This window comes from Tachysurus fulvidraco, chromosome 17 (assembly GCF_022655615.1).
Source record: "Tachysurus fulvidraco isolate hzauxx_2018 chromosome 17, HZAU_PFXX_2.0, whole genome shotgun sequence".
Lineage (NCBI taxonomy): Eukaryota > Metazoa > Chordata > Actinopteri > Siluriformes > Bagridae > Tachysurus > Tachysurus fulvidraco.
In genome coordinates this window covers 19,881,885-19,908,167 of record NC_062534.1, presented here as the reverse complement: position 1 = coordinate 19,908,167, position 26,283 = coordinate 19,881,885, and the positions used below count along the sequence as shown (strand labels likewise).

The 26,283-nt window shown below is 38.6% G+C and overlaps 1 protein-coding gene and 1 long non-coding RNA gene across 7 annotated transcripts; one reads left to right on the top strand and one right to left on the bottom strand.

Moving 5' to 3' along the window:
- Positions 1 to 4,071: 4,071 nt before the first annotated feature.
- On the bottom strand, positions 4,072 to 24,833 carry erc1a (ELKS/RAB6-interacting/CAST family member 1a). Of its 6 annotated transcripts, XM_047802262.1 has the most exons (20): positions 24,684 to 24,832; positions 24,428 to 24,520; positions 22,930 to 23,810; positions 18,038 to 18,415; positions 17,386 to 17,460; positions 16,723 to 16,878; positions 15,193 to 15,360; positions 14,942 to 15,109; positions 14,701 to 14,838; positions 14,451 to 14,591; positions 13,272 to 13,412; positions 12,923 to 13,116; positions 12,610 to 12,621; positions 12,171 to 12,258; positions 11,899 to 12,030; positions 11,121 to 11,281; positions 8,531 to 8,678; positions 7,689 to 7,790; positions 4,783 to 4,941; positions 4,072 to 4,315 (listed from the first exon to the last, which is right to left on the bottom strand). In XM_047802262.1, exons 3-19 carry the CDS (start codon positions 23,614 to 23,616, stop codon positions 4,897 to 4,899), a joined length of 2,934 nt encoding a protein of 977 aa, XP_047658218.1. In that variant the 5' UTR covers positions 23,617 to 23,810; positions 24,428 to 24,520; positions 24,684 to 24,832; the 3' UTR covers positions 4,072 to 4,315; positions 4,783 to 4,896. The 6 variants fall into 6 exon arrangements, with proteins under 6 accessions (XP_047658218.1, XP_026991946.1, XP_026991947.1 ...); XM_027136145.2 differs by lacking the exon at positions 24,428 to 24,520 and having other exon boundaries at positions 24,684 to 24,833; XM_027136146.2 differs by lacking the exon at positions 24,428 to 24,520 and having other exon boundaries at positions 12,171 to 12,265; positions 12,617 to 12,621; positions 24,684 to 24,833.
- LOC113636166 lies at positions 19,789 to 24,945 on the top strand. Its single transcript, XR_007138280.1, has 3 exons — positions 19,789 to 20,130; positions 24,072 to 24,130; positions 24,810 to 24,945. It is a non-coding gene; the product is annotated as an uncharacterized LOC113636166 (long non-coding RNA).
- Positions 24,946 to 26,283: the final 1,338 nt, after the last annotated feature.

Below are 26,283 nucleotides of genomic sequence, written 5' to 3'. Positions count from 1 at the left end.
AAAAAAATGTACACATCACATAGCATGCAATCAGGAAATGTACACTCTAGATGTAACCATCAAATTATTAAATAGATCAAACCACAAAGACATCACCATGTATGGTTAAGGCTATTTTAGTAAAGTGCCCATCACTAAGTCAGGGCTTAAATTCCACCTGCCATGTTTCAACCAGTCAGTGTCTCTGCCTATGTAAACACTGTGATTTTCCATAAACCAGCTCACATAAACATCTGCCCGTCGTTCTGTCTGTGCTACAATATTCTGCCATTTTCATCCCTCTTAGTTTAACAAGTGATATGTGATTTGGAACAGACAAGGCTTCTCATAGCCTGTTGCTCATTGTAGCTTTTTTCTCATCATTTTTCAGAGTACTTTAGATTTTTCTTTGTAGAAACCATTGTGTATAAATGACAATATGAGAAATACAAAATACACATCTGGAATTGTTCCTTCTTTCCTTATGAAGAAGTAAAGATAACATCAGGTCCAAATGTTTGCTATGTAAAAACCTTGACTTCTTTAAGCCTTGGGCTAATACCTTTCACTAATGTGCCTAACTTACCCAACATGCTTCATTTATTATTTTCAATGATGAGTAAATCATTTTGTTTATATACCCTCACCATACACATCCTGTATTCCCACGCATTCATTCAAAAATAGTTTCCAGACATTACACAGAATGGTACAAAAAATTAAAACTGTCTGGATTTGGTGAGCCTGTGCCCACTTTAGCCTGGTATGGAACCTGATGTGGTTTTCTGCTGTTGTAACCAAACTGCTTCATAAATAAACATGTTATGCATTGTAGAATTGCTGTCTAACTCAGCTGCCAGCCCCAACTCAGCATCAGTGGCCTGGTCAACGTCACAGAGATCACATTTTTCCCTGCATTATTTTATCCATTTTACTGCAAAACACATGATCAGCTGATTAGACATTTGTTCCTGCAAGTGATCACTAGCATAAAAATATACTTTAAATATTTAAGATAATATTTTTTAGTGCTAGTCACTGGAATAATAGATTTAATGCATTTCACTTTCAAAATAAAGACTTTTGACATGTGTTTATGTATTATGAACACTAAATGTAGGACAGAAATTGTGTTTAGTCTAGCAGCAGTGCATTTCTATAGAGCGGAGCACCTGCATTAGCACTGTGCCTTCAGTGTGTATATCACAAGTAAATGAACACCCCTAACACTCAGTCCTGACGTTAGCTCACTCTGTAATGTGATGAATAAAGGGAAGATTAAAATTTATAATATTATAAATAATCTAAATAAAGACAGTGTCTACACCAAATAAACATAGGTGGGAATAACCTGGTATTTACTGTATACTTAATGATATAATTTGTGTATAGGTCAAAAATTATGATTTCCAGAATGTTATAAATATGAGAATAATTACAAAGATAAATGTTAATTAAATTTAATAGTTTTCATTTCCATTTCTCGTTCCGTGAACCTATATTCGAAACCAAGTAATGTGAAAACAGCAACATTTACTCTGACATTTCGTGTACACTACAAGCTGATTTTTTTTATTCATACCTCAAAACTCTTAAATGTTTTTAGATCAATATTAAATACGATTTCATTCAGAGTATGATTCAGTTCGTGTATTAGGGAAAACAAGGTAACTAAATTTAAAAAATGTTTGTACAACATAAAACCTCATGTTAAAGTAAGCAATCGAATGATAACATGGTTGTCTGTCATACAGAATAAGTGACAATGAAAGAAAAACAGATTAGTTCGAATTGGGATAGGGATTTGGCCAGATAGTATGTTTATGCAACAGCTTTGATAATAACAACCTCTGGTCAAATTATCCTGGGTTCAGGGCTACATTTTGAAGCAGAAACTGTGACAATTCATACCCTGTGTGTATGTGTATTTATCCATGAAAATACCGCTGCATAAAATAGCTTTCCAAACCTACTAGTTTATTATACTATCCATGCATTCTATATAAAAGGACTGTTGTTGTTTTTTATGTTTATTTTTTATTTGCTTTAACTGGTTTAGATAGACCAATCCTGAAACCTGAATCCATTTCTGAGAACTATGACTAATAGTGGAAGTTAATGTGTCTAGTAACTGCCAAGAAGCTGTTTGTACTTAGCACAAGTGCACAGTACCTTAAATATTTTGTTAATGTAATTAATTGCTATGGAAGCACATTAATAAAAAAAAAACACAGAGACTAAAAACACTGTTAATACATATTTATATACATACACATTTATACAAAGTCAGAATGCTCATACCCGTGTCTTTTCATTTTTTAGCATCTCTATTGTTTTTTTTTTTTGTTTGTTTGTTTGTATGTTTTTTAGTTTGAAGGAGAACTATCCTTTTTTCCAATACACAAAGACAATAGGCCACAAATGCAACATAAAAAATTACTGCAAGAGAGAGACCGAATGAAACTGCCATTTAGGAGAGAACATAAAACCAGCAATGTGCTCTCCTAAACCAGACCTCTAGATGTGGCTGGATGATTTCTGGAGCCTACTTTACTGTAATAGTTGCTACAGTGGGCTTCTTCTGTCTATACAGAGAAATAGTAACACTTAATTGAAGCCCACAGCCACCTCACAAGAGTTGTACAGTATGACTGTCATGAACACTACAAAAACACATCGTACATTATTTGTCTATTGATTTTAGCAGCTGTTACATCAGATTTAAGTGACATGTACAGTACCTGATTTTGCACCACTGACAGAAGGTTGTACGTGGTGAGTTGATGTTTTTCGTTCAACACTTGTACAATGCTTATGTCCTAAAGTTCTTCGGTTTTTAAAAGAAGCATACAACCATTAAAGAAAGTGCAAGAAGGTAGCTACCTACACGGCAACGAGTTAACGTAAGTCTCACATGTCTAACAGATGCAGCTGTCAAATTTGCATAATACTTTACATATGTTTGGCATTCAGGTTACTTTTTAAATGTTTACATAGCACCACCCATCACATTGCAGGGCATTCTAAGTCTGTAATCAACCATAATGATGTAACACAGTAATCAAAAGTAGAAAATGAAAAAAAAATGCATTCACAACACAGCTAACATTGCTGAATTTGACAACTGCACCTGTATTTAAGCCCCTGTGAGGATGTTTTGTCATTTTTTTTTTAAAACTTCTTTCTATGGGGATTTGTTGTCAGGTGCTCATATTCATTTGGAAAGAAAAAACACCTTTCATTATTTATCCAGTATATACAGGAAGATTGACTAATTATACACATCTATATCTGGAGACAGACCAAAAACTCCTGACTGGGGCTTTTAAGACAAGGAGATGACTATTTTAGGTTTGTTGTGCTCTGTAGATCAGAGGATAAAGGCTGAGAGGAGAAGAGAGGAGAGGAGAGGAGAGGAGAGGAGAGGAGAGGAGAGGAGAGGAGAGCAGAGGAGAGGAGAGGAGAGGAGAGGAGAGAAGAGGAGAGGAGAGGAGAGGAGAGGAGAGGAGAGGAGAGGAGAGGAGAGGAGAGGAGAGGAGAGGAGAGCAGAGCAGAGGAGAGGAGAGCAGAGGAGAGGAGAGGAGAGCAGAGCAAAGGAGAGGAGAGCAGAGGAGAGCAGAGGAGAGGAGAGGAGAGCAGAGGAGAGGAGAGGAGAGCAGAGGGGAGGAGAGGAGAGGGGAGGAGAGGAGAGGAGAGGAGAGGAGAGGGGAGGAGAGGAGAGGAGAGGAGAGCAGAGCAGAGGAGAGGAGAGCAGAGGAGAGCAGAGGAGAGGAGAGGAGAGCAGAGCAGAGCAGAGGGGAGGAGAGCAGAGCAGAGGGGAGGAGAGCAGAGGAGAGCAGAGGAGAGGAGAGGAGAGGAGAGCAGAGGAGAGGAGAGGAGAGGGGAGGAGAGGAGAGGAGAGGAGAGGAGAGGAGAGGAGAGGAGAGGGGAGGAGAGGAGAGGAGAGCAGAGCAGAGGAGAGGAGAGCAGAGGAGAGCAGAGGAGAGGAGAGGAGAGGAGAGCAGAGCAGAGGGGAGGAGAGCAGAGGAGAGGAGAGGAGAGCAGAGCAGAGCAGAGCAGAGGAGAGGAGAGCAGAGCAGAGCAGAGCAGAGGAGAGGAGAGGAGAGGAGAGGAGAGGAGAGGAGAGGAGAGGAGAGGAGAGGAGAGGAGAGGAGAGGAGAGGAGAGCAGAGCAGAGGAGAGGAGAGGAGAGGAGAGGATAAAAAGGGATCCTGGAGAGAGGAGGGTTAGATCACAGCTGGCAGTCCCTGGAATTAAAGGTCCATTTACTGCTGTTCTTAAAGGAGACCAGGTCACAGTCCCAGCTTCAGTCTGACTCTCTCCAACCCAGGCTCCAACTGAACAAGACCAAAAAATAAAAAGCAGAGCACCTGTTAATCCCATATTTCACATGACATTTTGGTTTATTGGAAAAAAACACACACACAAAAAAAACAACTTTTGTATGGGTGCTAAAACACAATGTTTACAATATATTTACACAAAATTACAAAAAAAAAATATAAAAAGTAACTTACAATTAATTGGAACTATTTTTGCCCACTAGGTATAATAAGGATTCTATGAAGTAAAATCGGATGCTGCAATGAGCAATCAACATTTGTCAAATACAGATTTTTTTTTAAGTCATATGCATTTTATCTGCATTCAAGCTGCATGGATTTGTGAAAGAGTTTGGTATGAAGATTGGGATTTGTTAAACAGTATAAATGGTGGGGTTCTGTGGGTGAGCCTCACTGATGCAAGTTATAAGAGTTTCATCTATTTCAATCTAATATAAAAACATCTCCGGCAGGATGATTACCAGTAACTGTTGGTGTGAAGGCCCTGTATGAGGGTAGGGAGATTTGGTCAGGGTTGATTTGTACAGAAACAAGGATGGGATAAAAGGTGGCTCCTCTTTGGCTGTCTGGTGTAGTCAGGTGGAGCTCCTGTGTACTGCAGCTCTCCGACCAGCTTTAATCTGCACACACAAGAAACTATTAATCACACACACATGACAAGATGGAGAGGAGACAGCCTCTACCATAACTAAACATTCAAATCCTTCATGGTGCTCATGCACTGAGAGCAGTCTTTACCACCATCTGAGAACAAATAGTGTAAGATCCGAAGACTGATCACTAAAGGTAACCGAAGGTCATTAAAAACAGGACATGTTGACATGCATTTCAACACAGAAACACATGCTTCTGGAGTGTGCAAACATGACACGAGACCTCCGAGACCAAGCTGAGGTAATAAAGAACTCAATTCTGGCTAAATTTCAAGACTTACAGTAAAGGTACATGCCCATGCTAATATCCTTCAAGTACGCTTTAAATATTAGTATTATGTTAACACAGACTATTTGGGAGCATGATGTTAATACTATAGAGCTAAATTCTATTATTCTATCAACACGTTTCCGTTCTGAACGGATACGTGATATTATCACGGTTTTATATTTAATCCTTGATTTACAATGTTTGGATAAGTACAATGTTTAGTTTGTATTAATGAATATAAACTCATTTCAAAACAATATAAATGTAAACTTCTGTAAAATGATTCCTTTCTAATTAGATGTTTCAATGTGAATATTTTTTATAAGATAAGGTATTTATTACATATACATAAATAAACATACTGCCATGTTGAATTCATGATTCTGATTGATCAGAAGGTTGATTATTTTTTCTATAACAGCAGTTCTGACAGTCTTAGTTAAGTCGTAGGTTCATGTTAAAGCGCTCATTTTAATACGTTATCGTATCTGTAATAACAGCTCATTTACAGGGACTTGTATAACGCACGTTCCACATACATGTATGACTAATAATAAACCAATTAAGAGAGTGTAGTTTAACAAGGAAGGAGTCTCCTAGTAACAACTAGAAACAAACAACTGTCATTTATTTACTCATTTGTATGCCTGAAATACCCTTAAGATATACTTCAGACAGAAAGGAAGCTATTTCAGCTATTTGAACTTGCTGTGACCTTCATTCTAATCGGTTCATCTGCTGGTTTCAGTATTAATTCCGTATAAATCAGTCAACCATTCAGTCTTGAGATCGTCCTAATGAGAATGTGAGACATGCTTGGAGACAACCCGAAAAAGAGAGTCTGGTGAGGGAACAAGTGTTTATAGCCAGCTTGCCTTGCGGATGTTTAATAACATGACACAATGTGTTATACTTTAATAAATTAACATTTGCAATCAGTTACTAACAGTTAGTAAACTGCTGAGGTATAAGTGGAATAAAAAACTTCAGAACATGTTGTTATACAAAAATAACAGCCCACATAATTGTATTTATTCCTTACTTCCTTACTTAGTACTGTATCTTACAGAATTGTTAACTAATAATACATCAGCTGTCTAATGTTAGTTAAGGAAACCTTCATGCAAAGCATACAACTCGAGGTATCGTTGGATATTTGACATTTAACACAACCTAATGGCAATGATGAAGTTTCAGTACCTCCATGAGTGTTAAATGTCACATTCCATATTATGAGAAAGTGTTCTCTGCATGCCATACAGAAATCATGAGAGATGCCTGAATTATGTAAGATGCAGCTTTGCCACCATGACCAGGCTGCCACCATGTTTCTAGTGCCGTCAGTTTAAAAGGTTACATAAGTACTAATATAAACTGTGCCCTTAATTAACGGGGGTGAGACAAATTTGTTTGGATGTGGAGTGAAGGAAATGGAGAAAGACAGCAAGCGAGTGTTACATGCGGATCCAAAGCAGCACAAAAATGACAGACGGGTCTAAACAACATGAAGGGCAATGAGATACACAGGCCACATATTAGCAGCACAAAGAGGGAAAATTTAATAAAAAATTAAAAATTAAAAAATTAAAGAAAAACACACGCTAGCCTTCAAGATGTAAACAGAATTTTTTAGTTGGATCTTAAAAACAGACTGGTACAAATGATGGCTTGAAATGTTATGGAGGTTAATATGTGTGTATTGCTGGATGCTCTTGCATGGCTATGGCGGGAGCAGCGTGGCATGGGGAAGAAAAGGGCTGCTGAGGTTGGCTTTTTATACAAACATCAAACAAGTGCTCACCCTTCTAAAACAAAAATGGCTGCCAGAGCGACTACGCCCAAATGCCCTCCTCATCATCCTATTGGTTAAGATGGCAGGGGTTCAGCCAAGTGCAGCATGGGAAAGAAGATCCAGTTAGTGTGTGATCAGTTCCAGGTAGAAGTGACTGCCAAATAAAGACCCAGGTTCAGTTTGGCATGTTTGGCACTTTGAGATCCTTCCCATTATTTTGCAATATAAAACCGATCCTGGATCTGTACTTAGCGACGACTTCTACTGATGTGAATCAGAGAAACACCTCTAGGCTTGAGAAGTCATGATTTATCGAGAGATGAGTCTGCATCAGAGTTGGGATCAGTTCCATTTCATTTAATGTGGTAAAGAACTGAAAGGGAAACTGACACCCGTACGAAAAGGATGTCCATTTCCAATTCAAATACCATAAAAATATACTGCAAAAGAGCAGCAATTGAATAGAAATGACCTCAGCTCTAATAAGGGGTCTACCTTAAAATGGTTTGCTATGAATGAGAAATCTTTATCAACATTTTTAGATTCATCCATATTTAAAAAATGCTGAGGTATTAAATAATAAATGAAAAATGATGGCAAAGGCAGAGTATAATACATTTGAGGAACGGTGTCTGGGCAGTGGATTATGACCTGATCTGGGGATTTTGGAGCTTTGTGGTTGGTCTGGTCGGGTGGCATTTTCAGATGTCCGTCATCATAGTTATCCGCCATGAGCTTCATCCGATTCTGTGTCTAGGGAAAAAAACTAGGTTCAGGTGTGAGTGAAATCCAAGGAGGAGAAAGGAGGAAAAGAGACAGACAGTAGGAGAACAGGTGAAAGGGAAGAAAGAGGAGTAGCCATGGAATATATAGGCTAGACTAGCAAGCTACCGAAAGGCATATAACCCTCAGGATTCCAATATACAATATGATTTAACGTAACTTTTTAAAATCGGTTCTTGATACGCCGAACCTGCTATGATCCGATAGACAGAAACGGTGTGACCAGCTTTGTTCAAAATTCCGAGTTAGGTCTACAGTTAATTCACAGATGCTGATGACATTGAGAAGGATTTAGTTCAAATTTGAGCTTTATCGATTCTAACAAATATCAATGGATTTATAATAAATGATTACAGTTGTTGTCTTTGAAATCAATGCATCAGTCCAAATTTTTCAACCGTTATACTCCATAATTTCACGGTTCATATATCACAGCCGAGAACAATCTTCACCGAGCAAGAAGTTTATTAAAGACACCTGAAGCCCAGATGTATTGTCTCTTTTATCAGTAAACTTTAAACAACATGGTGGTTTCTAGTGGCAACCAAACAAACAACTTGACCTTAAAAGCTACGACTCATCTCCTAAAAGCACACACACACACACACACACACACACACACACACACACATACGTATGCGCAAACACATGCACACATCCACACACACACACCCACTGTCCCAGCCAGAACCCTATGATACATTCCGTACCTGCTGTTTGAGCTGCTGCACCAGACGGTCCTTCTCCCTTCGTAACTGCGCCACTTCCTCATGCGTCTTTTTCTTTTTGGACGAGGACAGCTCCAACAGGGCAATGTTAGCATCCTTCTCACTGATAGCAGCTAACAGAGCCTCCTGTCTACAGGACACAGTAATTGTCACTTTAAAAGGTGTACAAGCCAAATGACACTTCAGTTAATTCCTTCTACAGCACATTTAGCCCTTACAGCACCCTCATTAGGAGTGGCATTACCCCAATGGCAGCATATTTGTCAGCGATTTAAATCGCTAACTGACCGACATTTAACAAATTCATGCATATATAATATTAATAGCGTGCTTATGCTCCATTTTCTAAACATCAGATGACAGATAGTTTCCCTTGAGTAAAGTAAGCATGACTCATTTTCTGCCTCCGTTATCTCTGCACAAACAGTTCGAAGAAAGCGACTCCCACAAGTCAATAAAATGAAACTCATGCCGTTTCAAAGTTCAGTTCATCACCTACTTTGACACATTGATGGGACGCATGACTCAACAGACTACTAATTGTGCAAAAAAAACTTGTTTGTTTCCATATTATTTCAACCTTCCCACATTTTTCTCAAGAACTCATTTTCCAGCAATCTTTTTTGGAAGACTTACAGCTGTTGCTCAATACAGGTCGCCATAGAATGACTCACTTTTACTATATCTCAATTACATAATTCTTAACAATCCCTTACTGACTGAAACACACACACACACTCAATTACACACATCATTTCTCAAGCAATTATTATTACTTGATCACAGGTTGTGTACTTGCTCCCAGTTAAAGAACAGTAATGGTGTCAGGACACAGCCCGGACTTTTGGCCACGTGCCTTTGTTTATCTTCCTCGTCACGTGTCTGCCCCACCTTCGTCTGCTCCTCCCTGTCTCCACACCTGATCCATATTGTGTCATCATTGTCTTTTATATTTAAGTAAGCCACATTGCTGATGGCAGCACGGAATCATTAGTTACGTTCACCCTTCGTTATATCTAGTCATTGTTAAGTCTTGTCATTTGTATTGTTTCAGTTATCGTCTTTTCTGTCTTTGTCTTCATTATTTATTAAACCCCTTTCATTTGAAGCTATCCTGCATACGGGTCTGTCTCCTTCCATCCTCGGTTGTGACAAATGGGCAGAAAATAACACCACAGTATGAAGCCACAGTTAGTGTGGGATGTCACGTTGCGTATCAGTGAATGCCACAAAAACGGACATGCTCTTATTTTTAGTTTCACTGCAATATTGTGATACTGATAATGAAATATTTACATTTCCACCCTGTCAAAAATCTCCTTCTATTCCCTCACTAACAAGACAGATTTTTCACTTTCTGTAATCCAGGTCTGTTCTTCTCGATTTCTGTTTGTATTTCTAGTAAAAGTTTTATTTATTTAAGTTAAAAAAAGTAAATATTGTAGGCTTTCAAGGAGAAAAATGCTTAAAATACTAAAAATGTAGTCAGAGCGCTTATGTAAACTGTTTTCCAGACTTCTATGTAATAATATGTTATAATCGCAGACTCACAGCACAACACAAGGCACGTGTAGGTGAGGGTACAATTAAAATGTGTTTGGATCTCCTTATTTAGTTTCTACCTCAGATGTCACCAAATCCCTATAACTCATTGCAGCTTTAAAGTTCATGACCATCAAGCCATCAAAAAAACAAAACAAAGAACCAAGTAGAATTGTATATAAACTAAATGTCAAACAAGCTCATAAAAGTTCTGATCTGAATTCCAAAGAAGTGACACAGCTTTTGTAATGGAGAGCATCTCTGACACTTCTCTGGAATCCTGCTTGTAACATAAACTTGAATTAATATCTTGCTGATATATTAGATGTTAGATGATGAGTAAATACTCTAAGGTATGCAATTTCTTAAAAATGTCTTAAAATCCCTTTATACATTCCCATGACTAATGCAAACAAATAAAAATCCTTTTTTTTAGCTCTTGTTTGTATAAGAAGTATATTGCTTATGTAATGCACTGTGAGTGTGGCTCCGGCTTGACTGGCTGTGTGGTAAACTTCTAAGTTTACGATTTGGCCTGTTTATAACACACAAATGTGATACGTGTGATAGTGTATGTGACATTTCAAAGCCCACGTTGATAGTTATAAGCACAGCAGTTCTGTTATTGCTGTTTTAAATATCATATAGAGAAACATGACTCTCATTGAAAAGACTCCACCAAATAATAAGGAACTTCCTATTATAAGAGGCAATAATCAGCTTATATGAGCTACAGTGTAACCATAACAACGTTTTCCAATCCTAGCTAGTATTGGACAACTTCATATCGATGCTTGCTATCTGAACTGTAAACTCAATAATTGATAACAGCACTTTTCTGAGGTTTGTTTTTTATTTACGACATGCTTGTCCTCATTTGACGCTTAACTGAAAAGTCTAGAAGCTTTCTAAAGCATATGCTGGAGGTTGAGAACAAAGCACCAACTGTGTAAACGCTCTTAACAATTAACAAATGTTTAGTACTGTGTACTGTATACACTGGAGTGGATACAGTAGCTGTGTGACTTACTTCATCTCCAGAACTTCCTCCAGATGTCTCCTCCTCTCGGCCCTCAGAGTGGTCAGGTGAGCCTCCTTCTCGGCCAGAGACTGCTGAGTGGATGACATCTTGGCTTTCATAGACTCAAGCTCCTGCTTCACCTTCTCCATTGCCCCGAGCAGCTCCTCCATCTGTTTAACAGACAGTTTTGTAAAAAAAGCTGACAGCCCGCCAACTCTACTGTGAGTGTCAACAATATATCACAAACTAACTGCCGATTCCAGGTTAATTCAGGATAAAGGCTTTTATTTTAAGTGGATATTGATTTACACGATCAAATGTTGCAGGGTTCTAAAAACACTTAGATCCTAAAAACAATAAAAACAAAAATAAAGTCAATTACCGTGGATCAGAAGTGGTATTTTTATTTAGCTATTTTGAGAGGGGTTTTGAAGGTATATCTTGATACTGTGATGAAACTTTAAAAAGGCTAAATATATTTTTAAATACTGTAGCCAGCTTTTACATGGAGTGCATATACCAAGAGACAAAACATCTATTTAAGGCTGTTTCTAAGACAACTGGTGAACCCAGGAGGCCCAGAGATGCCCAGACCAAATAACTTGCCTCCTCTCTACATTGTCAAGCTCCTCCCTCCATCCCTCAACCCATGTCTTTTTTCTTTTGTTCACTCCACACAACTCATGGCCAAATTTTTTTTTATTGCAGATTTTTTAAAACAAACTCGAATTCGAAATGTATATGTAAAGAATATTACATACAGTAATGGAGCTCCTATTTTCCATACCTGTTTTTCCTGGTGATTCCGTGCCGCCTCCTCCTGTGCCAACACCATCTCTCTTTCTGCAGTCATCTGTACGCTCTCCCTCAGTGCCTCCTCCAGCTCCTCAATGCGCTCTGCCTTCTGCCGCAATGACTCCTGGGATACAAGGAGTACAGATCACAAAAGCACAAACCCTATGTTGGAGTCCAAATGAGTCTCTTATTGCCTTAATGTTTAGGAACAAGCTGTTTTGGATTTAGCCAGTGAAAATAATGGCTGTGTTTTCTTTTCCTCACCTGCTGTGGGCCATCAACAGCGCTGCGGCCTTTGCCAGCCGACTCCCTGTGTTTCCCAGGCGGCTTCTTGCCTTGATCTTTCATCTGTCTGGAAGAGGATGGAGCAGATTGAGCATGAGAAACAGGCATGGCTTCCACTTAGAATAAAAAAAAAAAGCTGATCTCTGCTGTAAGGGATGAATGAGTGTCATTTTGAATGCAAGTTTTTTGGGGAAAATCTAGCTCAGTATACTGTGTCCACTGTGTTTTGATGCCTATTCAGGGCATCATGATAAAATTTTTGGTTGGCAAACTTCTTACAAACATATCTGTCAAGCAATTCATTCCTTGTGCTTGACGATTAAAGGTCATATGATATGCGAAGATTTTCAGTTCCATTAAAGGATTTAATGAGCATGAATGTACGCTGTTAAGATGCACATGTACTGTATGTACTAACCTGGAAGCCACACTACATGCAGAATTTCAGGTGACAAAGTGAAAATAAGGGAGACAAGAGCAGAAGTTCAAACGTTACTCAGCAGAACAGAAAGTTAAACATGGTTTTAAATTGAACTCAAATGAAAGGAAGGTGTTCCATTAAAAAAAAGTGCAGCGTCATAAAATGAAACAGACCGAAAAAGTTTTCGACGATAATGAATGCATTGACACAGCAATTAAAGCAAACAAAGACATGAGGTTTTTACAGTGACACTGGTCTGACACTGACAAATGTTCACTTTTATCATGAGTGTCAATATGAGCCCTCTGACCTCTCCAGCTCATTGATTTTCCTGTCTTTGTCATTCTTCTCGTTCTCCATCTGTCGTAGGATCTCCAGCAGTCGGTCGACTTCAGCTTGGGCCTTCCCTGACTCCTCTCTGTGCCTGGTCACATCAGCTTCCAGTGAGGCAATTCGCTTGGAGAGCTCTGAGTTGGCCTGTGCCTCAACAGCTGCATTCTGGGCCTGGACAGATCAGCCAGATGTTAACAGCATGATTATTATGCATTCAACCGTATCTATGCTATTATCCTCTTCAAATTCCTCCATAACTAATAATATCAATGCCAATATTAATAACACATCTTTGCCAACACTAACTTTCTCTGACCCTTTCTTACCCTCTTTAGCTGGTTCTCCAGTTTAGAGCACTCTTCCCTCCTTTGCTCAAGGGCAATCTCCAGAGTTTTAAGTTTGGAGTCTTTTTTTAGCCCAGATGAGGCTAAGGATGATGCATGCTCTTTAAGGTCCAGCAAAGAATTCTGCACAGAGATAAAATGACATAAAATTGCTAGTACTTGTGTAATTTAAATCTCTCGGAATCGAATCTGTCTGTCTCAGTGCTTAGCTCGTAAAATTTACATTAACCCAATACTGTTAGCATAAGAATGTCTCTAAGAATGCAGTGCAAAGTCATTGCACAGGATATTACCTCATCATGGGTATTTCTGAACACAAACCCTGAGATGGTGCATCGTGGGATTTTCATCTCAGCAGGTTTTATATACTGTGTAAATGCTGTAACTGAAGACAGTAAATGTGCTGCATATTTATTCCACTGAAAAAATCCAACATATTTTTCATATCAATCTTCAATTCAAGGATTTTCAGTCTTCAATGACAGCATATTTAATCAATAACGTTATCCACTTGTGGTAAGGCTCTGTCACAAATTCCCACCCTCAGTGCACACTCCGGTTCCCGGTACCACACACTGCTTTCACCATCATGTTTTTTGTTTACGAACATGTGCTCATGTTTTCGTTATAGTTCTGGCTCCAACCCTGTCCGGTCTTTCATTACTGCCTCAGTGTGTTCATCTGTTCTGTGTTAAATCTTTAACCAATTTGTCTAGTTATTGCCTGTGTGTCTGAGTATCTTCAGAAAATCTTGTCTGTCTGTACTGTTTTTTGTAGTTCGAGTTACCTGTTCAATGTTTAGTATTTCTTGTTTCGACTGTTGCTTTTGTGCTACTAATTAATTAAGGATTTCCCGATGATACACCTGCCTGTCAGGTTCTCTTGACCCCTGCAAAGATTTTTGCTTTTACTGTAATGTTGTCCATTTTACAGGTCCCTTAAGGCAATAATGGTTCTATAATGAAAAGCAACCAATTAAAATATCATTTTTAAAATGATCATGCACTCACAGGTTAAAATGCATGTTGTGGTATTTGGGTTTGATAAACAATTAAAAACTGTCAGAGGATGATTCATGAATGATCTACATGTAAAAATATGATCCACATGTACACCTAATATCAATTATCCGATCTGGACCTTATGATCAGTAAACCTCACCTCTCGATCTGAAAGGTCACCCTGCAGCAAGCTCACTTTCTCCTTAAGCTCTTTTAGCTCTCTCTTACTGCTGTCCAGCTCCTCGACTTTCTCCCTCTCCTCCCGGTCTCGCTGCTCCTTCAGACGTTCAATGATTCTTTCCTGTAACGAGTGATAAATTAATTACGATTTGAAGCGACACTTTGTTCATTTATTTAATGATCTACGTACTGACTATGTCTAATTCTTTGGCTGTGAATCAACCAGTTACCTTCTCAGCCAGAGAGTCTTCCAGGGTGCTGAGGACCGTATCTGTGTTGGATGTATCAGTTTGCAGAGACTTCACTCTTTCTCTCAAGCTGCTCATCTGCTTCTCTTTATCCCTCAGCTGCTCCTGCAGGTTCTCAATCTGAAAAATGTATTTCATTTATAAATATATATTCACATACACTAGAATAATTAGGTCAAATTAGTATGAGTATTAGGGACAACAGTTAAGTGTAAATTCCAACCTTTTTCTGTAGCACATTGATTTTTCGCTCTTTTACATCCAGCATGTCTTTAAGGTCATGAATCTCGCCATTGAGTGTGCTCTTTTCCTCTGACATGTCTTGGATTTGCTTGCTCTTTTTGTTAAGCAGCGTTTCCTTTTCCTCAAGACGCAACCTCAGTGCATCCACCTAAGAGATTATGGAGTTAATAAGTCCAGAATAAAATTAAAGGATAAACTGTTGGGTTGTTAATCCACTGGTTGGGTTCCTACCTCTGTTTGTAAGATGGCAGCTCGCTGCTCTTTTGCAGTCAGGGACTCTTTGAGCACCTCAATGTGCTGTTTGCTATCAGAGAATTGATTGGTAAGCGTCTCAAGTTTGGTCTGCAGGCCAAGGAGCTGTGTGTCCTTCCTAGAGAGGTCTTGCTTCACCTGGTCCATCTGATTCACAGGAGGCAGTCCAGTCAAGGTCACAAATATCACTTCTATATTTTACAGAAACATTGTGTTACAGGTGGTTTGAGGTCATAGATTAGAACCTAAGGTCAAAGATTAGATCAAAGATGTCACAGTTACATTTATAATAATAAGTGCATGGGCCAAATTCTTTGCATCAATGCACAAAATGTTATAACCAGAGATTCAAAGCCAGTAAGTCATTACTGTTTTATAATGGAAGCTGGATAAAAATTATATTATGTTTAAGGCAAGACATTAAGGGAATGCAGTTTTAATTTCATACAAGGAATCTTTGCCAGTTAATTTTGATAAAATATAAAATAATATATATATATATATATATATATATATATATATATATATACATATAGTATGTGTTGTTAGACGTTACGTAAGATTTAAAATGCCTCTGTGAACTCCATTCAGACCAAGACTTTTTCATTGTGGAGGAATTTGGACACTTTTGTAAACGTTATGTCAATGAAATCTTCAAATCTGAGGGGAAAGGTCAGAGCAAGTGCCTTAAAAATCCTAAAGACCCTTCATGACAAGTACAAAGTGTTCCCTGCCTGGTTTAAGGTTACTGCAATCCACCATGGAACAAGTCTTGTGTGTGGTGTCCTAGTGCTCAAAATGGCAACATGGAGCAATTTAGTTGCCTCACCACATGTAGAATGGGGCTCAGGTGCTATGCCAGTCATAGAGCCGACACGTGATGGACATGACTTAAACAGACTAGACCTGTGCAATGGATAGTGTCATTGTGAAAGTGGGATGTGACTTTGTGGAAAGAGCCTGTGTTTATATGTGAGATTAAATGTATTCAGCCTTACATCCACACACAATATAAGCTCTGATATCTTCTAAATCAGTTGTGGTCTCTCTCCTATTGCTCAGTTTCCACTGGAGGCAGGCCTCAAGCAGGTTATGGGGATATTCACCAGGGCCATGCTGAAGGCTTCACAGTTGGAGTTTTTCCCAGTCTAGAAGTCAATTTTCTGGATGCGGGTGTTACTCTTGTTGTTTGTGCTTATCCTTATGAGAAAGTACCTCCCTGACTCCATTGTACTACTGGGGAATGTTAATGATCATGTTAGAAATGATGGAGATACTTGAATCAGTTTATAAGTGGTTTATGGATAAATATCCTTGCTCGACATGGCATTTGTGTCAGAAGTGAACTGTGGCTAAGTCTCCCGAAAGTTGACAGAATTAAGAAAAAACAGTTAACAACTAATGACCAAAATGGCACTTTCTACCTGTTATATCTAGCCTTAAAAAGAAGCAAATGTTCATACTAAAAAATACAAAAATCAAGATACACCGGAATTGGACTTGTGCTACCTTGTTCTTCATGAACTTGGTGTGGTTACGGTAAACCTCCATTTGCTTGACCTCCTCTTGTCGCTCCTCACATGTGAGCATGTTACTGGAGCGCAGCATCATGACCTGGTCTTCCAGCTCCCTTAGTCCTCGCTCCAGAGAGCTGATCTGTGAGTCCTTTACACACGCAAGACACACACACAAAAGCCTCAAAAAAATAAACACATCTGACATGCGGAGCATGAATACAGTGTTCTGTTCTGCGTACACTGCATGTTAAAGGTTTATATATGCTAAACTGCAAACAATTAAACAAAAAACACTGTAATCTTGAAAAACACAGAAACAATTCAAGCTGTTTTTGTCACAATCTCAACCACTCTGCATCATGTCCCATTTTGGAGTGCAGTGTAAGCATTGTTCATGAACAAAACAGAATCCTTTAATAACCATTTGATCTAATCTAAAACAAAGAACAAGTCTAATCTAAAACATTGATCCATCATCAGCCAGCATCTGGAAAGTCCCAGTTTATTATGTAGTAATTCATCCTGAAGCATGGTATTCAGTAACTACAGATAAACTAATAGTAAAGCTATGTAGTACTGAGTGTGAGGAATGCAAATCTACTCCTGGGTGCTCAAGGGGTTCAGTAATATTAGCCAAAGTAGACATATGTTTTACCTTCATCTCAATGACGGTTTGCAGAGCTTTGGTTTTTGTAGACTCCGGCGTCCCTTCAAGGCGTCGATGCAGCTCCTGGAATCAGAGGCACATGCCTGGCACTTTGTTCACACCATAGACAGAAATAGAGCTTTCAGATGTGTCATTAAACCTTCAGGGAAAACTGCGTCAGCGTCAATGCTATGAATTTGGCTCAACACTCTATCACTCTGCTACAGTCTTATGATCAGCACAGTACTGTAAAAGATTTCCTGTAGATTCCCTGTTCCACATACAGTATGAATGACGAATAACAATGGTTTTGTGAAAAGCGATCACATATTTACAGCCTTTAGCAGACGCCCTTATCCAGAGTGACTTACATTTTTATCTAATTTTTATACAACTGAGCAATTGAGGGTTAAGGGCCTTGCTCATGGGCCCAGCAGTGGGAACCTGGTGGAAGCAGGAATCGAACTCACAACCTTCCGGTTGGTAGCCCAACGTCTTAACCTCTAATCTACCACATCCCTTTTTTTTTTTACATATTTTCACATATTTTGTATTGTTCTCATTTTCCATTTCTATTCTTCATAATCTTATATCCGAAATTTTCACATTTCATATCGCATGAGCATAACAACATGGTATTAGGAATTTATGCATTGCTCACTTCCCGCAAAGCCACCATCTCTTTATCACGCTGCTCTAGCAGGTTCTCCAAGTGATGTGCATGCATCTCCGCATCAGCTAGACGGCATGTGAGCTCGTGGTCCTCCTCACTGGACTTGCTTGATGGCCCTTTGTTGTGCAGCATCTCCAGCAGTTTTTTGACAGAGTCGTCACGTGCTACCAGTGTCTGCCGCTGCGTCTCCAGCCGCAGCTCCATCTCCTGAATGGTGCGGCGGAGCAGGATGAGCTCGCGAGTTTGCCTTTCTTGCTCCTCGCCCGGTTCAAGTGCGAGCGGCTCCCCAGGCGGCTGGAGCAGCTGGTTCAGGTCACGCTGGATGCGTAACTCAGCCTGCAGCGCCTGCACTGTGGTCTGCAGGTGCTGCCATGGATGAGACAGGAGGACAAATATGGTAAATAATGAGTTTGTACTGCTCTCATTTCCCACTGAACATATTAGCATTAGCAGATAGTCAATGCTTTTCAGTGCTTTTTTTTTTCCAACATTCAAATACTGAAACAATACAGAATAAGAATTTCTTAAAGAATTACTAAAGCCTTCCCTAAAGGTTTGTAGTATTAATACATAAAGGAAATACCTACTCAAATATAGGCTTGGCCCTGTCTCTAAAAAAGGACACATTATAGAAATGTATTTAAAAATCAAAAGAAAAAACATAAAAATAAATTTAAGTAAACAAAATATATATTCTTTTCATTCTTGGTACCCACTTAATATCAGCTAATTTGGGTTAAACATCAGGTGAACTGTAATTCTAAAAGAGCAAAGCTTCAGCTTGCGATAAATCACAGTTGCATAATGTTTACTTTCCTCAAAAAGGTGAATAAGATGAAAACCATAAGGAACTGTAACTCTCCAAACAACAGACAATTACGGTGCACATTCTCAGTATCTTAAGATGGCTGCATACAAAATTGAACAATGGTTTATCTGGCATAGACTAAATCCTCCAGTATTACACACACACACACACACACACACAATATATATATATATATATATATATATATATATATATATATATATATATATATATATATATATATATATATATATATATATATATATTAGATTCTGCATTAAATATAAACATTATAAATAAATAAAAACATTATAAATAAATAAAAACATTATAAATAAATAAAAAATAGGTGTCTTGCCAAATGTAGGATATGTGTGTGGCTTGGTGTGGTGTATTGAAGCAAAGAGGAGGGAAGATGGAGCCCCCATGTGGGCCATCTGGAACCATGGTTTATTTACCATACATAACTAAGAACAGGACATTTTATGCCAAGGATACCGAGAATATTTTAAAAAAAAATGAGAAGAATAATGTAAAGAAAAAATAATATACACAACCTTCCTGACTGGGTAATTAGTCATTGCTGAAATACATCTAGGCCACGTGTTATCTAACACGTGGTCATAAATGGTGTCACACCACCATGACTTACTAACATTAGAATTTGGTGTTTTTTCTTTAACTGAACATTGACCATTCAGATTAGAGGAGCAGCAACAGAAAAGCAGTTATTGCACAATTATCTAATCACACACACACACACACACACACACACACACACACACACACACACACACACACATGCAAATGCTGGATGTTAAGATCTAATTAAGCTTAAATAAGCATGTTGCTAAATAACACATAGTACTAATCAGTGTTCACATATAATGTCTCTGAATATATCTGTGTAATTTAAACTGGAAGAGAACAGCATGAGCAGCATGACAATGCCTATCCCACCAAATTACACAGCCATCGTTAGCTTCTTGCACTACGCCCCTTCATGTGTGGATGTGACAAGACAGCCATGTCGCTGTGAGTTGCTGTGACTTTGAGACTAATCACTAAAATGAGAGGGCTCAGCACATGGTAGCAGACAGCATAGAGCACTGAAAATCTGCACACGGCCATCTTCAATTAGCAGCTCAAACATCTAGCTCACAGCAGGGCACTAGGACATTAGATTACCACAATGTAGTGTGTGAACGCATGAGTATAGATGAGTATGCGGGCATGCCGGGACCAGACCGGACCTTTACACTCTATTTACATGGTAAGAAAGATTTTCTGGAAGCTTGCAGAACAAAGCCCATTTATTTCTGATCTCAGTATCATTTTAAACAATGAATCTGAGATTTCCAAACAGCAAAGACAGTCATTTAAACAGTGGCTATGAAAAAATTGGCTGCTTACATCTCTAATAACAAAGCTCTTATAAAATTAAGTATCAGTGTCTGAATTATAAACATGTCACAGGGAGATACTGAGGAAATGTGTGAATAGTGAAAAAGCCTCATCAAAATGTTTTCTTTAAATGTGATTAATATTTGATTTGAGCATCAATTTGGAAATGATAAAACATTTGAGACAACAGACAAATTTCTTTGACTGGCTTTATTTTAGATATCCTGCCTGCAGTATACAGTGAGGAAATTACCCAATATTTGTGCAATTAAGTGTAGGAATCAACTGTTTGCCATTTACTAAAAATTAGCTTATACAGTAGTATGGATAATGTTTAGCACTTTCTATAGTATCAATCATCCATGAGACTTATAAACACTCGTGATGTGACATACTAATACCACTGGATTGTGGAGAATAATATGACTTCAAATTGATGAGAGAAATCTTTAACAGTATTTATCTAATGCTTGGACTGAAGTATGAATATATATGTTTATTTAACATATGTTTAATATATGTTTTATTATCATACACAGTGATAAATATACTTTTGTGTGTATAAGCTGTACCATGTTTTATAGCATTTCTGCATGTACTGTTGACTGGATCTTTTACCCTCTGTTCTAGAGTCAGTTAAAAACTATGAACGAAAGCATGTTTCATCTGTTTTCTGTAAACAGCAAAAGCTAATGATTCACAGAACATAGTCTTTGCTGCACTGAGACCATAGAATTGCTGAAACTTAAAAAAAAATCATTCAATTATTTATTGCTGTTTAGCATTATAGGCCTTAAAGCCTAAATTGTTTATAGTATTATCTAGTGCAAACTGAAATGCTTCATGAAATCTGTTCCGAGGTTACTGGAAACAGTGCCTTAAATCCAAGTACACATCTATAAATAAAATCTAAATATACACTCAATAAAGTTTAAAGTATCATCAACTGGATTCTGAGAAACCTACTAGGTATTGTCTGCTGGCTAGCTTGTTGCTAAGCTTCTCGATTTTGTCTGGTGTTGTTGCTGCACATTTTCAGTCTAAAACATTACATGAATGTTTGAAGTTGTATAGAAAACTGTAACTGTAAAAATGCAGTATACTATAGGTAGCTTTTTATGAGCTTTCAATGCACTGAGAGAGCAAACAAAAGGCACCCTTTCCGTTTCCATATTTTTTTCACTTTGCATGTCTAACAACTCAAGGTAGGAAAGGATGGTATTAAAACTTGTAAATAACTACTTACAAGGCACCACAAACACATCTGTCATCTCATCTCTTCATCTGTGTCATGCTAACATCACTGTCAACACCATCAGTAGATTGCTAACTAGCCTTGCTTTGCAGTATGCTGAACTTTGAGCTCAGTGTTTGCTGTCTCCTACATTGGATTTCTCATTAACATGACCTTGAACATCACTAGAAAACATCTTTTGTTCTTAGGAGTTAACAGTGAAACCTGACTGATATCGCTTATGTTTAAGTACAACTTTAAATGTACTGTATCGGAGAAAACAATAAAAAAAAGAGCATAAGATAACAATTTAGCACTTATCAACAAACACATGAGAATGTTTTATTTTTTCAATATTTAATATGATTCCGGGTGGAGATTTTCTTTAATATTTAAGGTTTCAGTTGGCAAATGCTGTATTAATTATTACACTCTGTTACAGTGGTAATACAGGTAATTCAATTTGTAATAGTTATAACTGCTTCATTATGTTAGTTTTACATACTATTTACAGTAATATCAGCAGCCATGTTCCAAACTTTGTGACAGAGATGACAACTTGTAATTTATTTTTTTGTTGCATATTGGGTTACCACAATTTATTTTCAAGCCATCAAATTTTACTTTCTTTTAAGCACACCTCAATACATCCTTACATGCCCATGCTAGAACTACAGACAGTGATGAATTATAGATAAGAACTGGTGGCTCTGTTATGCTTTGGGAGGGATTTTACTGGAATGGTTTGGTTTTACTTGTCCCCTTAAGGATATGCTACAAATAAACAGAACTTTTACAGTCATCATGTTGTGATGAAACATTTCTATGATTGGAATAGTCTCTAATAAATTGACTCTGCCACCCCAGTCCATGGGACATCAGTATTTACTGAATGGATTAAAATGATATAAATCAAAGACTATGGCACATTTGCAGTCATTAGATATCAACCTATTTGAAAAGCAATAAGAGATTTTATCTGACAGGTTACACAGCCCTGTCTCATCAACACCATCACCATCATCATCATCATCATAAAAAACAAAACAAAAAAACAAACAACTGAGTGAATATCTTTTGGAAGAACACTGACATTTGATCGTTTTTCTGTAGTACAGATCATTCTCTATGTGATGGCTTATGTAGGGATTATTTTAATATGCTTTTGTCTCACAATTAAAGAGCATAGGAGAAGAGCTTAATTAATGTCTTCATATATCCAAATGCAGAGGAGACATATACTGTACAGTATAACACACTGTCAAGAATTCTGCTAAGTAAGAAACACAATATAGACACTGGAGAATCCAAGAACTGTAGAGAGGATAGGATTGATCAAGACATCAATCTTAATCACACCAATTATGATAAATGTGGCAAAAAAGTGGCAAAAAAAAATACCCCCCACACATGCACATATAGTATACTCCTCACCTGAGTCTCATCCTGAATGGCACGGTATTGCTCCTTCCACACTGCTATCTTGGAAGCCTCATCCTTGCGCAGTGCCCGCTCCTTCTTTAGTTCAGGGCTCCAGAAGGTCTTGATAGAGCTCATTGATGAGCTGAGTTTGCTTTCTTTCACCTCCACCTCCTTCCTCAGGAGTTCATTCTCCCTCAGTACCTCCTTCAGCTGCGCCTGCAGCTCCATTATGGTGTTGTCCCTGGCCTGGCGCAATGAATGTGGCACAGTGGATGCTGTATGCAGCTCTCCTCCAAAGCTCATGGAGTCTGTGGACACAGTAGGCACCATGGCCATGTCAGGCGTGCTTCCGGTGACTGTTCCACGCACGCCATATGGGATGCTGCCCCCGAAGCGCCCAGTTGCCATGCCACTTTTTGGGATGTCAGAGGAGGTGGCTAGAGCCACCTCATTATCACTCATGTACATGGGACCAGACGTGGCATAAGCAGCGTTGAGGGATTGGATGTTCTCCATGGAGAGGGTTTTGCCCCCAGGGCCACCAGGCCCACCACCACTACCCCCCATGCTGTTGGTGCGGCGGTGTCCCATTCGGGGTGAGCGTGGCAGCCGGGGAGAACGGCCTGAGTTGCTCTGGCTGTTCCGGCTCCCACTGTGATTGCCTTCCATTTTGCTCACAGAGCGAGAGCTGCCGTACATTCTGGCAGAATACAACCAGTAGACCAACTGAAGACAGGAGATGTATGTACCACACCCAAGCTGTTAAAAAACAGCCATTCTTCTTGTATGTAACAATATATTCTTACTTTCCCCTTTGCACAAGAACAGCAGCTTTCTATGAGCCGCCTGGGAGAACGGTCTGTCCGTGGCTAACGTGGAACACCTACCGTGCCCTGCAAAAAAATAAAAGGTAGAGCCTGTATATGAAAACATGGCATGCCAAAGGATAACTGCCATGTGGGTCACTGGGATGAAAGAGTCACCTTTGTTCCAGTTAAATGCATGCAAATGGGCATTTAAACCCTTTTCTCTATTTCAATGAATATTAAGGCCTAAACCATGGCATTACTGTTCAACATCATGCGTGCATCATATTCCAACAGCTCATTAAATCATGAAACATTATGCATTTTTTTTCTTCTTCATCATTTTAGGTCACACCTCTCGAAATATATCTAGACTACAAGCCACCAGGTGACGTACAGAAGAAAAGGTGGGGTTGCACCGTATTCACATTTAAAGCGTTTAACAAACAAAAAAACATAACCTGTCGCGTTCAGACACGTACAGATCTCTGCTATGCGTTTAAACAGCCGTGCATATGATCATTACCAGTCGGATTCGAGCATGATTCGTATATAAAGCCTATTTCTATAGGCGTGAGCTCTAGATGTGACCGAAGAGGCGCGAGATGCGCAAATACCAGCGCGTGCTCTAACCTGACAAATTCTTATTTCTTAAAGGTGTCATCTATTTTATTGTGCAGATTTATCGTCCCCAGCAGTCTCACCTTGGTGCAATTATTCAGCTATACATGCATCCTCCCCTTGCCCTTCTCCAGCCATCCACCTCTTTTATTGCCTATAGAATAGTATCCACTCCTCTTAAAAAAAAAGGATGTTAAACATTTAAGTGAATAATTCTGTTCCCTACCAAATACGCTCGATGGATGCACACTAAAAAAATCATGCACATCCATTTCATTCATCGCAATGTATCTCAACACAGACATAATAGCAATCAATTTCTTGCAAAAATCAAATTACCATCTGTTGTTTAAAGTGTTGCAGTGTCCAGTGTCCAAACGGCGCCTTTCATACAGAAGCCTATTTCTCTATTTTGCTTGATGATTTTTTTTTATTATTATTAGTATTATTATTTCTTATTTGCAGACATTAGCAGCATCCTTTTCCCATCAAAGCTGGAAGGAGTTCGGTGACGTAACGCCTACGCTGCGCGCTCGCGACGTCCGCCTGCCTAATCGGAGTGGGCGGGGCTAAAGACATAGATTACGAATTCCACGAAGGGTCTATAACGAAGCGGGGCCGCCATTTTGTTTTGTCTATACCAACTGATGTGTGGCTTGAAAACAGTTGCTTTAAAGTGTCCAACTGAACACGTTGTATCTGGGAAATTTCACACACATTACATATCTGTATGAATGTGCAATTGTACAGGGGGTTCTAATAAAATATACAGTTTGTGTATATAAGTTGTCCTCATGGTGTAATTATGCACTTTTTTATGTTTTATTTGGTCCACGACATTTCCATTTCTGTGTAAAAATACACACAAATCAAGAAGTCGAGTATTTCCAACAGCAGCGACAAGAAAATGTGTACTTCAGTACTTTTATTTCCCAAGAGATTACAGCTATTTGGATTTGTTATTGTAAGCTAAAACCATCTGGAATGGTGTTATACTTGTACATGTGTAATGACAATAAAGTTGAATCTAATCTAATCTTATGGCATCTTCAGTCATTTGGAATGCAATTCTCAGTTTGGAGGATGAATAATAGCCAGAGTTTTTGCTTCAGTGAAACTGTATGGTCCTTAGCTTTTCAATCGTGTCCCTCACCCTACGGTCCTGACATGTAGGCTATAGCAATGCTGGCATGTTTTTTTTTTTGTTTTGCAACATTTTTTTCTATATATGTCTTGACATATCATGTAGAATTTGACCTTCGGCATTTTTTCCTATTGAGTTTCATAACCTTTCATATTACTGATATAAAAATGTATCAGAGAAGATTCAACAACATCGTTGACCCTAATGAGCTTTCTATTCCAGTGCCATCAGTGCCAACAATGCTTTCCATTAAGGAATGAGGTATAGGAATGCTGAGCAATTCAGACAAATTTGGGCTTTTTTTCTTTATTCACTATTATTGCTATGCACCGACACACCAAGTCAAATTCCTGTACATGTAGACCCTACAGTGCTGGCAATAAACCTGATTCTAAATTTGCAAAGCACACCTAAATGATAGGTGTACCTTATAAAATGGAAACATATAAAATGATGACTCAAAAGTGCCCATGAGTGGCTTCACACTAGCAAGTGACAGAGGGGCATCAGGCAACTATTCATTTTCTGTTAATTTTCACCACAGAGCTGTGATTTCACACACCAAAAACAACCCACAAAAGTTATGGAAAATAGCTGATTGGGGGCACAGATAAAACATACTAACGTTACTATAATCTAGATTCGCTCTATAAGTCACCCTTAATGTTTATTTAAAAATTAGAATGGCACAAAGGAGACACAGGCAGCAAGAGTGATGGAGAGAGTGTGTATATGAAAAAAACAACATGAATGATGAAGTAAGCTTTAAGAGAATATAAGAAAACAAATTATAGT